Source organism: Macrobrachium rosenbergii, chromosome 22 (genome assembly GCF_040412425.1).
Source record: "Macrobrachium rosenbergii isolate ZJJX-2024 chromosome 22, ASM4041242v1, whole genome shotgun sequence".
In the NCBI taxonomy this organism is placed as follows: domain Eukaryota; kingdom Metazoa; phylum Arthropoda; class Malacostraca; order Decapoda; family Palaemonidae; genus Macrobrachium; species Macrobrachium rosenbergii.
Window position 1 is genome coordinate 4195798 of NC_089762.1, and position 12888 is coordinate 4208685.

At 36.9% G+C, this 12888-nt stretch overlaps 1 protein-coding gene across 30 annotated transcripts in view; it reads left to right on the forward strand.

The window, feature by feature from the left end:
- LOC136850546 (CAP-Gly domain-containing linker protein 1-like) overlaps positions 1 to 12888 on the forward strand; it is a 673714-nt gene that overhangs the window by 327174 nt on the left and 333652 nt on the right. For 18 of the 30 annotated variants that reach the window (XR_010856646.1, XM_067124147.1, XM_067124152.1 and 15 more), the window contains one exon: positions 2384 to 2554. The exons of the other annotated variants lie outside the window; for them this stretch is intronic. Coding sequence is in view for 17 of the 18 variants with exons in the window: in XM_067124147.1 (XP_066980248.1) it covers positions 2384 to 2554 (171 nt within the window). In the remaining variant the exon portion in view is untranslated. The remainder of the gene's footprint in view (positions 1 to 2383; positions 2555 to 12888) is intronic. 30 annotated transcript variants of the gene reach the window in all.

Below are 12888 nucleotides of genomic sequence, written 5' to 3' on the forward strand. Positions count from 1 at the left end.
TGAGAAGAATCTAAGTTTTCTGTACAATATTTTGTGCAAATATTTTTACTATTTTTTAGGTAGGATTTACATGTTGTGAAACTAAATGTGTTCATTTGCAATGTAAATAATAGAAGTACCATACTTATATATATATATATATATATATATATATATATATATATATATATATATATATATATATATATATATTATATATGTATTTATATTTATGTATATATATGGTACTTATGATATATATATATATATATATATATATATATATATATATATATATATATATATATATATATATATATATATATATATATATATATATATATATATATATATATATATACAGTATATACAGTATATATGGCACTACTTGTTATCTAAATCGTAAATGACCAAGAGTTAGTTTCAAAAATGTAAATCCTAAATGAAAAGAGAACAGTAAAAATATTTGCACAAGGTACGGTATAGAAAACATTATTCCTCTCACCACGCACTAAAATTCTTATTTACTTAATAATAATAAAATATGTAGCCCTTTTTGTCACCTAATGTGCAATCCTATGCCTCAGAAAAATTCGACGAAACCTGCTTGTGGGGTCGTACAGTAACACATGTGGGCATAAATATCTAGTTTCCCAACAGATGTTCATGTAGAAGGCCATTCAGAGCTTACAAGGCAAGTTCATGGCCTTTTGGTTTGCTCATAATTCTATGTTCTCATAAGTGTGTATATAATTATATATTTTATATATATAATTATATATGTGGTATATATACTGTATATATATATATATTTGTATGTGCATGTATATATATACAGTATATATATATATATATATATATATATATATATATATATATATATATATATATATATATATATATATATATATATATATATATATATATTTATTTATTTATATATTTATTTATTTATTTATACATACATGTATATAATATACATATATATATATATATATATATATTATATATATATATATATATATATATATATATATATATATATATATATATATATATAAATTTTGAATGTGGCTGAATAATATTAATACGTTGTTATTAGATACGAATGAAAGAAGTTATATCCGTTAGGGTAAAGGTTGTAGTATTGGTGATTTACGATACGATTTGCCGAGAGAGAGAGAGAGAGAGAGAGAGAGAGAGAGAGAGAGAGAGAGAGAGAGAGATTCAGCACTAGTGAAACTATGAGTTACCGTGTTTAGAGGGAGTTGATTGCGAATAAAAGAATGGAAAAGGATAGGTTGGTGACAGACTTTCGAAAATGGACAATTTTTGCAACAACGAGAAGAGAAAGGTCAAGAATAGAAGAATGTAGTTCGGAGGATGATGTAGGATTGTTGTGCTGATAATGAGATGTCTGTGCAGGTATGTGAAGCGTCTGTTGCCGTGGAAGGATTTGCGTGGAGGTTCATTACTGGGCGAAAGGTTGCATGTGTCACACCACCTACTTTATTCAGCGTGAAACTCGTAAGATGGATTGCAGCCCTCACGGGAATTTCCAGGTTAATAATTGTGAGGCAATATCAGCTTTTTTTTATTGTAAGTAAAATGATTTAAATAAAAACATGATTGCTGCGGGATGTCCGGCATATGTTTTCCCAGATATTATTCATGTTTTAGGAATTTTATATTATGAGTTCGGTACGTTGGCTAACGGCAGATAAGTTTTCTCAAAGTCTGGTAGATAAGGAATGATGGAAAGATTTTTTATACCATAGAAATCTGGTCCTCGTCAGCCTCTTTTGGTGATATTCCGTTTACTATGTGTTTTGTGCGATTTGTTAGTGTGTATTCTTAGTGTCATATGTGTTAATTAATTTTTTTTTTGGAGTTTTTGAACTAATATCACTGCCAGTTAAAACTTCAGTGACTAAGCGAGTGTTATTGGACAGACGACAAAAGACAGAACCTGAGATTTGGTACCAACTTCCCATTGACCTTTGCCCATTTCAAAGAGACCTTGACCTGCCTTGCCTTGCTCTTGTGATCTTGCTGTATTCCCTAGTAAAGAGTTGAGAGAGAATGTGGTCATCTGAATGAATAATATTTTATATAAAAGCTCCTTCTCCCAACTGTAATTGGCTCCTTAATACCCTGGTTTTGCCTGAAAGAACCCTGTACCGGTCTGCCGTGCTTAGGTAAATCCAGATACTGCACAGTGCTATAGTTCTTGACTGCTTCCAAGCGTGAATGCTGCTGAGTGAGCCAGGAGCGAGCGTGACTGACCATGTGTATGATTATGCTTGCGTGATTGAGCGCTTGGGCTCTGTTGCTTGAGAGGAACTATACCAATGTGCTTTGTCCAGTGGCCAGCCTTTTATCTGTCAATGTTTGTGATTTGTAGATGTGGACAAGCTGGCAACCACGTCTCGTCCCGTGTCCCCTTGTCCCAGTGACGTCAGCTCTTCGTCTGACCAATCTCATTCGTCCAACTTGTCACATGTGTCGTCACGGCTGCCAATCAGGGCGCTGCATGTGTCTGGCCCCGCGCACGTTGGTTCCGTCAACTCCCTCTGTAAGTACTGTTTGACATCTCATGCCTTTGCTTCCGTTTTTATATGTGACCTTTCTAAAGCATGTATGTTTTCCCACTACGCATTTTCATGGTATCGAGTTTGTGCCTGCTTTGCACGGTGTTGCACTTAACCACTGACTGTGGCTTAACCGGCCTTTACTTTTCAAGCATGACCGCCCAGACTGAAGAAGGTAATTATTATTCTGTTCTTCGAGTCGCTTTGGATGAGTACTGATGAGTGCTGGTGTACCAGGAACTGTTATTATGCGGCGGTTTGCCTGATGAATTGATGAAGCTGTAACATGCCCTGGACTGCTTGGTGGAGTATTTCAGGTGTTGGTTTCTTCAGAGAATATTTCCAGGCTACTTTCTCATTACACAGGTGCACTGAAGTGTGGTCATCCCCATTCATAGTCTTCAGTAGCAATTTGGTAACTTTTTCGACTAGTTATTTCTATCTTAACGAAAGAGTTAATGGTCCATGGAATTACCTTGTGAAATTTTTATCGAATGTGATTAAAACCCCACTTGTAAATTTTAAACGTATAATTAGATTTTATTTTAATAAATTTTCGTACATTGGACAAGTGGTTGCTTTTCTGAGTGTATGGAATTTAAGCTGAACAATCATGTGTGATTGTCATCATAAAACTGAAAAACCACTTCAGTACAACCGTTTTTAAAATCTCATAAAATTGAAAGACCATTTCAATACAACCGTTTTAAAATCTCATAAAATTGAAAGACCATTTCAATACAACCGTTTTTAAAATCTTATAAAATTGAAAGACCATTTCAATACAACCGTTTTTAAAATATTTGAAAGACCATTTCAATACAACCGTTTTTAAAATGTTATAGAATTGAAAGACCACTTCAGTACAACCATTTTTAAACTATTAATCAAATGATTGAGGGTGACCACCAGTCCACTTAGTAGAGTGTAATTGAGAAATGCCAAATGCTTTTTCCTTATCTGAATGACAAGATAAAAACGCACATCCAAAAAAAAGGAGTATACTGTGGTTTATAAATACACTTATTAACTCATAATAAGATTAGTTTGAAATAAATATGAAAAATCTACATTAGAAAAAAAATGTAGATGACGCGGTAAGTCTTTGGACACGCTTACTAACAAATCTACTAACGCATCGTTGAGTGTCTGTGGGAAAAAAAGAAATTCATATTGATAATATTTTAACAGGAAATGAATAGACTTTGAGTGAGTGAAGTGAATCTTGGAAATATATTATTTTTAGTTGTACACAGTCAGGGTCTCATGAAAAGGTGTTTCTGTTAGATAAAGGAATACTTAACGGTTAATGTAGAGATTTTAGTAGTTTGATTTGGTTTTAGAGCTCAAATACGCGTTTTATTTAACTTTCTGTACCAAAGTAGTTGCTTATGCAAAACATATCGAATATAATATTGCCTTGAAATATGTATAGATCTGATGAATCATGACTCATGAGCCTTTTCGAACAATTAGCTGTGGCATTGCGAAAGAGGCATGATATTATGGGTCCCATAATTTCATTAGCGGTTTGATATTCCGGTATATTAATGACGGAATTTTAGTCATTAATGTTATTTTTGTATTTGTTATCATTATTGTTGCTGTTCGTAATGAGCATACGTTATTATTATTAACCAGTCAAAGGGACAATGTCCACATGTGACAAGAGAGGAGGAAGAGGAGAGAGGAAAAAAGAATAAAAAGAAAGACACAACTGATAACAGACAACAATTAAAAGAATTCGTTGGTAAAGAAAATTGTGGAAGGACATGACACTGAGGCTACGGTTTAGCCTATGGTATGGAAATAATGGTTTGTATGGTTATTACCCTGCATGAGGTAACAAGAAATATTGTGCCTGAAATAACCACGCTCCCACAAAAAGTAGTATAAATTCTTCATCAAATACAAGGTCTAATTAAGAACGCGAGATACTGAGAATTACCAACTGCTACTACGTATATAGTGGTGGTGTTATCTCTTATGCAATGTCGGTGATCTCCCGAGACGGGCTTTCAAGGACGTGGACGGAGATATTGATGGGGGGACGCGACAGAAATGTTCCAATGTAGGTTTCATTCACGTCTACTTACGGCGCACTTGTATCTCAAACGATGTTACCTTGTCAGCACTGAAATATAATTTGCAATTAGGAGAATGTTCATCCAGCGCCATCGAAGAAACTTGCACAGAGCTAATGACTTCTAACTGTTTTCTTAACGAGGTGGCATTGCCTAAGAGATATACTTAGCCCTGCACCAGCAAAACAAAAACCTGATAAACGTTGTAGAAAGAAGCATATTTTATGACCTCGACGATGGAGATATCACCGAAGCGTTTTCTAAGTTCTGGCTTATCTCGCACTGCCACAAAACCACCTCATTGTTGTCTTGCACCATTTCTCGCACGAGAACAGATCGCCAAGGTTAATGACTGTGTCTGTATTACAACGTGTGTGCGTGTGTGTGTGTGTGTATGTGTGTCTTAGGAGTGATCACTTCACCGCAGTCATTGCACAAGCCTAAATATTCTATTAGTTGTGCCTGTAAGTGTTCGTGTGGATGTGTGCTTATTCTTTGTCACGAGTCATTCAGTTTTCAGTCTCCCACAAAAGCAGTGCACGATTCACTTTCCCACTTTCCCCCGCAGCGTACAAAATATTGATGATTTCGCAACAGCCTTCGTTAACTTGGTTGAGTGATTGGCTTTTTATTTCCACGCGTCCTTGGATGGCGGTTGCCGTAAAGAATCTTTTCTTTTTGGGCGAAGTCGGATTTCGTGGAGTGCTGTGAGAAGAGGTAAAGAGCAGCTGAATTTTCCCCAGATGAAAAATGAATTCGAGTTCTTGCTTTATATGGACGTTTATAGTGCTTAACTCCTGCATTGATATTGTTATAGCTTTACTTCAATAAAATAGTATGTGTATTAACATAGTAACGATATTGTGGTGGGCGGTTGGTGATATGAATATTGAAGATATTCAGTTTTTTGGTTCATGAGAAATGCGATCAGTGAAATATAACAACGGACTGCAATAAATATTGGTTCCTTATACAACTATAATGTTTGCGGTAGTTAAAACTCTTTATAAGTCGCAGTGAATGCCCATAGTTTTTGCAATGCCAGTATACATAATATAGTCAGTCATTCATATAAGAGAAAGGCAGACTTTCCCTCTTCATTCATTAGGTTTTTGAGTCATTTTTAACTGAAATTCTCTGTCACGTTTGTTTTCCATTCACTTTTTTCCTCATCAAACGAAAATAGGCTTAAAATATATGACAGTAGTAACTGTGTGTGTGTGTGTGTGAGAGAGAGAAAGATTAAGAATGAAGCCCGTGGTTAACCACACGACTCAGAGAACCGGTCTTTTCATTCATAGCGGAGACGAGAACATTTCAGATTTTTCCTTGGAGCCGTGTTTTATATTTCATCAGTTATTTGATACTCGGTCAGGGATTGTAACATGACAAAAGTTTTCTCTCAGTGCCGCTACGATAAGGAAAGTCATGCAACAAAACAAAAACAGAGTTGGATATTGCTCGATGCGGTGCAGTTGGTTGATTTTTTTTATTTGGTATTTTTGTGTTAAAAAGGTCTTCGATCAACAGCGACAGTTCCACAGGCATCTTGCACGTCGTAGAACCTCTTGCACTTTCGTACTTCATACATATTAAGGGTCTTTCCAACTTTCATATTTACAATCAATAAAAGTTTTGTCAAAGCCATGGTGTTGTCTTGCTCCAGAATATTCTGAGACCACTGTCTACGTTTCTCATCCTCTTTAAGGACCTATTCCATCCTGTTGTCCTGTTATTTTACCAGTCTCTTCCAGTCACAACAATATCAAGCGCATGCGCAGTTCACCTTGCACTCTCACCCTCATAATTTACAAACTTTCGCCTTTATTTTTTTTTTTTTTTTTTTTTACTTCCCCAACTTTCGGCAATTTTCTTTTCGTTAATATAGAGTGCAAGCTTGGAGATTTAATTCTTCCTGAGGCTTTAGTTTGACACAACGTTCTTCTTTCACTGTACCCAGACTGCATTCTCCAACGTTGATTCTCAGTGATACGATTGCTTATGCCAAGTCTTATATGTATAATCGTATACCAAGTTTTACATATATAATCGTCTTCAACCCTGCGAAAGAATTATAGTTTAATCCCTAACGCATGTCGTGTACTTATGATCTTTTCTATAAAGTCTTCCTGCTCTCCCGTAGGGAGCTAGTTCCGTCAGTGTACCTCACGCGGTGCACTGTAGACATTACTTGAGGTTCTTTGTAGCGTCTCTTCCTTAGGCCCCTAGCTGTAACCCCTTTCATTCCTTTTACTGTTTTCCTCCTGTTACACCTTTCAGACTTACCTACTCCCAGTTTCCTTTCCAGCGCTGAAGGACCTCATAGGTCCCAGTGCTTGGTTTTGGGCCTAAACTCTATATTCAATTCAGTTCCAACGCGTTGGTTAATGATTGCTTTTCGTCCATGTTGATACGCTCACAATATCGACTTTGTTCTATATTTTCGTCATATCATGCATTGTATTACTACTCTGCAAGAGATTTTTGTGTGCTCGTCTTTAAACGGCACTCAAGTGATATATAGAAGTGTTATGAGCAAGAACCGCCGCCAGTTCTTGCGCCATCTCTTCCATGTCAAGTTGCTGCCATCTCAGTGCATTGCCCACTTCCACATTTCTCGTGGTTTTCTATTTCTTCATTGTGTTTGTGGTACACAGCAACACTAAATCAGTCTCTCTTCCCCAGACATGTCTCCTTCTCTGCCATCTCTAATCCTCAGTTTTATTGGTTTTATTCATAAGGGGAAACACATACCTGGAGACACGGATACGCCTCAGAATGTCTCTGAAATAGAAAACTGGTAAGAATCACATAAAAGGAAGTTACAGCGAACCGAAAATCTGATTGGCATAAGGGATTAAATGAAAAAGTCCCTTTGTTAAAGGATAAAAGAACTGACTATAGTTCCACATTTGTCTTTTGTTCAGCTGTATATGAGGGTTTGTGCTCCTTGATTATTCTTCTAGAGGAGGGATACAAGTACCCTCAGAATTTTGTATGGACTCACTGGTAAAAAAAGTTAAGTATACCTTAGTTTAACCAGACCACTGAGCTGATTAACAGCTAAAATTCAGATCAAAGAAATGATACAGTTTTCTCCCACGACTTTCCCCTGTATGTGAAAGTTTCTCCGGAGGTTTCTTTGCTTTAGAGCTTTCTGATGGAAACTGGTTCAGACTTTTCCGCCAGGATTGAAAAGTTTTCAGTAAATTGTCTGCTTCCTCCTGATCCTTGTATTCGTGGAAGGATGGAGTTACTGTCATGCAACTGTGCTGGTATGGACGGTTTTAACACCAACAACAACAATTATTATTATTATTATTATTATTATTATTATTATTATTATTATTATTATTATTATTATTATTATTATTGCTTAACTTTGAAAGTATGTTCGTTGTAGAGCCATGACCACACCATCCGCTCAGGCGCTCAGGGGAGGTAGATTATATTTTCTCTGCTTATATATTTTTCCTCTTTGTGCTCATGTAAGTATACTTAAATAGAAGAGAGTAAAATGGCCCCCTTTTCCTCATTCATTGTGTTTGGATTGTTTCCGTTTTTCGTGGATTATGCTAGAGTTTTTTTTTATAGGGCCATTTTTATAACACACAAAACTTTCTTTAAACCAAAGGCTGTGTACAAAAGGGGCAGATGCTTGCAATATGTTTTTTGCTGACTCTGTTCACATTTATTCCCAGTAGCATTACTCACTTGTTGACATGAACCGTTGATTTTGCCACCGATAAGAATGCCATTCTCGCCCACGATGGCATACTGTGCATTGTCAAACAGTGTTTTGAATGTAGGGAAAGAACTTCCTCTGCGCATATCGAGAGGACGGAGCTCTTGTGATTTACAGGAATAAAGGCGTGACGTGTGACACACACACAGAGGAGGAGGCTTTGATGATGGGGCGAGATAAAAGCGCCTCCACAAAGACCCCAGGAATTAGGGGAGATGAAGAGATTACAGTAAGCAGGAAGATCACATATCTAACGCCCCCCCCCCTTCCCCTCCAAAAATCCTCCCCTCCCCCTCCCTTCTCAAAACTTTCTACATATTGTTCGTCACATTGAACGTTCCATCCATTGCGTCGGCACGTTCCCCCCGCTCCCCGCTCCCAGCACCCATTTTCCCGGTTCACCACACCGGTATTCTCCACCCCTTCCTCTCCCCACCCCCTAATCCGAACTGGGTGCTACTATAGGTCGAAAGAAGAAGAAGACTGAGAAATGTCTAATAACGATACTGGTCCTTCAGTAATGTAGGAATTGGTCTGCAATGACAGTAAGTACTTGGACGTAATGTACGAGTGATTGGTCGTCATTAGCTATTGAAAACATTCAGCCAGTTTCATGTAGTGTAAGGAAAGTATGATTGCATTAAAATAAAAAAAAAATGGGGCGGGAATATAGAAACGGAAAAATGCAATCGGGTTCCCGTGAGCGGATGCTGTGTTCATGGTTTTGGGTGAAGTATAGCAGGAGATGTGGTTGGGGGATGAGACGCTTGCCATCCCTGCTCCGTTGGGTCGCCCAATCCTCTCCTCCCATTCTTCCCGTCCCCTTCTATTTCTACCCAATTTCCTTTCTCCTGTCCTCTTTAAAGTCGCCCGGCCTCTCCCTCTTCCCCCAGTATGGGTTGAAGAGGTTGAGTACCCCTCCAACTTTTAACGAGATTGAATTTAGGAAGTCTGGAGGGAATCGAGCATATCCGAGTCGCTTCCTCCAATTGGAAAATGACGTCGAGAACTTTGCGCGTAGGGTTAAGCAAGGACTCTATGCAGCGGCGAAAAGGGTTTTGGATTCGTTGACGTTTCGGGTGCAGGTCCGGGTGAAAGATTGCACTGCGTGACTTTTTGTCTTTCGGCGTCTCTCTGAATGGGGTTTGTTGTACTTTATAGTTGGTATTCCATTCATATTATTCAAAACTTGAGTGGTTTATAGTTTTGATAATGAAATTGTTTGTTATATAGTTAGTATTCCATTCGTAATATTCAAAACTTGAATGGTTTATAGTTTTGATAATGATATTGTTTGTTATATAGTTAGTGTTCCATTCATAATATTCAAAACTTGAATGGTTTATAGTTTTGATAATGAAATTGTTTGTTATATAGTTAGTGTTCCATTCATAATATTCAAAACTTGAATGGTTTATAGTTTTGATAATGAAATTGTTTGTTATAAGTTAGTATTCCATTCATAATATTCAAAAATTGAATGTTTAGTTTATCTGAAATTGTTTATTCCATTAGTATTCCATTCGTAATATTCAAAACTTGAATGGTTTATAGTTTTGGTAATGAAATTGTTTGTTATATAGTATAGTATTCTATTCATTTTCCATGCAGAGTAATGAATTGATTGCCCTTAGGCTGCATTTTTCTCAGTTTGGTTTATAGTTTTGATAATGAAATTGTTTGGTATATAGTTAATGTTCCATTCATAATATTCAAAACTTGAATGGTTTATAGTTTTGATAATGGAATTGTTTGTTATATAGTTAGTGTTCCATTCATAATATTCAAAACTTGAGTAACAGTTTTGATAATAAAATCGTTCAGAAACCTCTGTGACAAAATTATGTAAACAAGTTTTACAAAGACATTTAATAATTAATATCGTGACCTTTCCTTTATATTGTACAATCTTTGCTATGTATTCCGTACTTGTATTAAGCGTTAAAGTTACCCTGTTTTCAAGAAATATAGAATTTCCACTTATAATAGTTCTCGTAATGCCGTTTTCTCTCAGACTAACGTTTTTGACCTAGATAAAGACATCTAATTACGAGACTTCAATTTTTCTTCAAGATATAGGATTATCTGCTTCTAATATTCACTGATGAAGAACCATTCGACGATTATGAACACTTGATTAGTGAGCTAAAAATTTCTTCTAGAAACTTGGACAGCTTCTTAATTAGTCAGTCTTTTACTGTTCTTTTATTACCCCAAAAGGAGCAAGTGTGAAGAAGTGGGAATTTTTTTTTTGACAGTTTTCTTGTCAAATTACCTCCTTAACAAACTCTTCCTGTCTTGTTTTTGGGACCACTGATTAACGTGTGATCCTGGTGATGACGCCTTGCGACTCTGTTCCTTTCAAAATTATTATGGGAGGCCAGCTTGTGCGCACTATACGAATAGAAATGCCAAATACCCTTTTAGGTCAAGTTTTATTTTCTGTAAAAGAGGACTGTTGTGTCGACTTTGATCTGTCCGTCGGCACTTTTTTCTGTCCGCCCTCAGATCTTAAAAACTACTGAGGCTAGAGGGCTGCAAGTTGGTATGTTGATCATCCACCCTCCAGTCATCAAACATGCCAAATTGCAGCTCTCTAGCCTCAGTAGGTTTTATTTGACTTAAGGTTAAAGTTAGCCATAATCGTGTTTCTGGCAACGATATAGGATAGGCCACAACCGGGCCGCCGTTAAAGTTTCATGGTCAGCGGCTCATACAGCATTATACGGAGACCACCGAAAGATAGATCTGTTTTCGGTGACCTTGATTATACGCTGTAGCGGCTGTACGTGTTCGATATCCAAAACAGCTTGGTTCTAGATGTACTAGGCCGGGTTGTATAATAATGAAAACTTCCTAACTTCGGTGTTTGAAGCTCAGTATTAGATTTCATTCACAGTTAGGAGCAGATTTTTACTGCGGATCACTCAGTTTAATTGGCAGTAGGGTGTGAGGCTTTACATCTAAGCCAATAATTCATCGATTAGCCGATCTCGTACCGTGCTCCCGTACCGGGATTTACAGTGCATATACAATACTGTTTTAGTGACCACAGGCATATTTCTTTGTGCAAGGTTTATCGCCTGTTGTTGTCAGGGGCTTGGTACTCTCAAAAACATTTCGCAAATCCTCTCGGTAGTGTCAACCCGCCTGCTCTAGATCTCATATTTTGAAATGTTTTCCTCCTGTTCAGATGTAACCATCCCCCCCCCCCAACCCCCCGCCATTCATCTTAGTTTCAGAATCGGGAGGATCTCCGGATATCACCTTCAGACTTGTCCCTGTAGAATTAGCCGACGATGTTGTACATTTTGTAGAACGTCGACATACGTTTCAGGACGGCGCGCTGACAGTACCAGAGGTCTTTCGGTCACCTTCTGCAGAATTGTGGAAGCGGGATTATATTCCTAGCGCGGTGATTGATGATGATGATACTTCTAGTTTTGATAGCGGCTTTAATGCTGTTTAAAAGTGGAATAGATTATTGACTTTAATATGAAGTCGTCATATATATATATATATATATATATATATATATATATATATATATATGTTTTGTCTATATTGTATTGGTGTTATTTTTAACTTTCTTTTCTTACATATGTGTGTATTCTATGCAAGCTAGCTTCACAAGTTAATGAACTTTATATGTCTTTCGTATTATTATTATTATTATTATTATTATTATTATTATTATTATTATTATTATTGTTGTTGTTGTTGTTGTTAATGTCGTGGTGGTTGTTGGTGCTGCTGCTGCTTTTGTTGTTGTTGTTATAGGTGATGTACCAGCGTTGTTTATGTCGTTTTCCTTATTCTATGATTAAACATTTTTCCATGTTATCAGAATTTGTCTGTCGTTTAAATGAAAATGAATGATTTTATAAAAAAAAGAAAACATATATAATACTGCCGGAAGTGTTATAACAGCCTATCTTCACCGTCTTCTTTCATTTCTAGGAAGAAGAAACGATTGGTAAAAGACACGTTTGTCAATGTCCCCAATCATTTTTATAAGTCATGTGACTCAACTTCTTCCGTGTTTTAGACTCACGTGTCCCTGACTCTTACTATGCTTATCTCCCATTACCATTCAGACTGAGCGCAAAATGCTATAGTTCTCGATGCGCCAGTCAGAGGAGGCATTGAACTGAACGTCAATCATTTTTAAAGCCAAGAAAAGGGTCTGGGAAGATGTGCCAGTGTTGTGGTAACCTTTCTCAAAGAGGATTTTAAATTCAGCATTGCCTTCGCTCTGTTCATTGTGCGCTTCGAATCAGATGTCGGGGATTACATCCATTGCGAGGCCTTTGTCTCTCTCTCTCTCTCTCTCTCTCTCTCTCTCTCTCTCTCTCTCTTCTCTCTCTTCTTCTCTCTTTCTGTTTTATTATTATTATTATTATTATTATTCCATTGCAAGGCTCTCTCTCTCTCTCTCTCTCTCTCTCTCTCTCTCTCTCTCTCTCTCTCTCTCTCTCTCTCTCTCTCT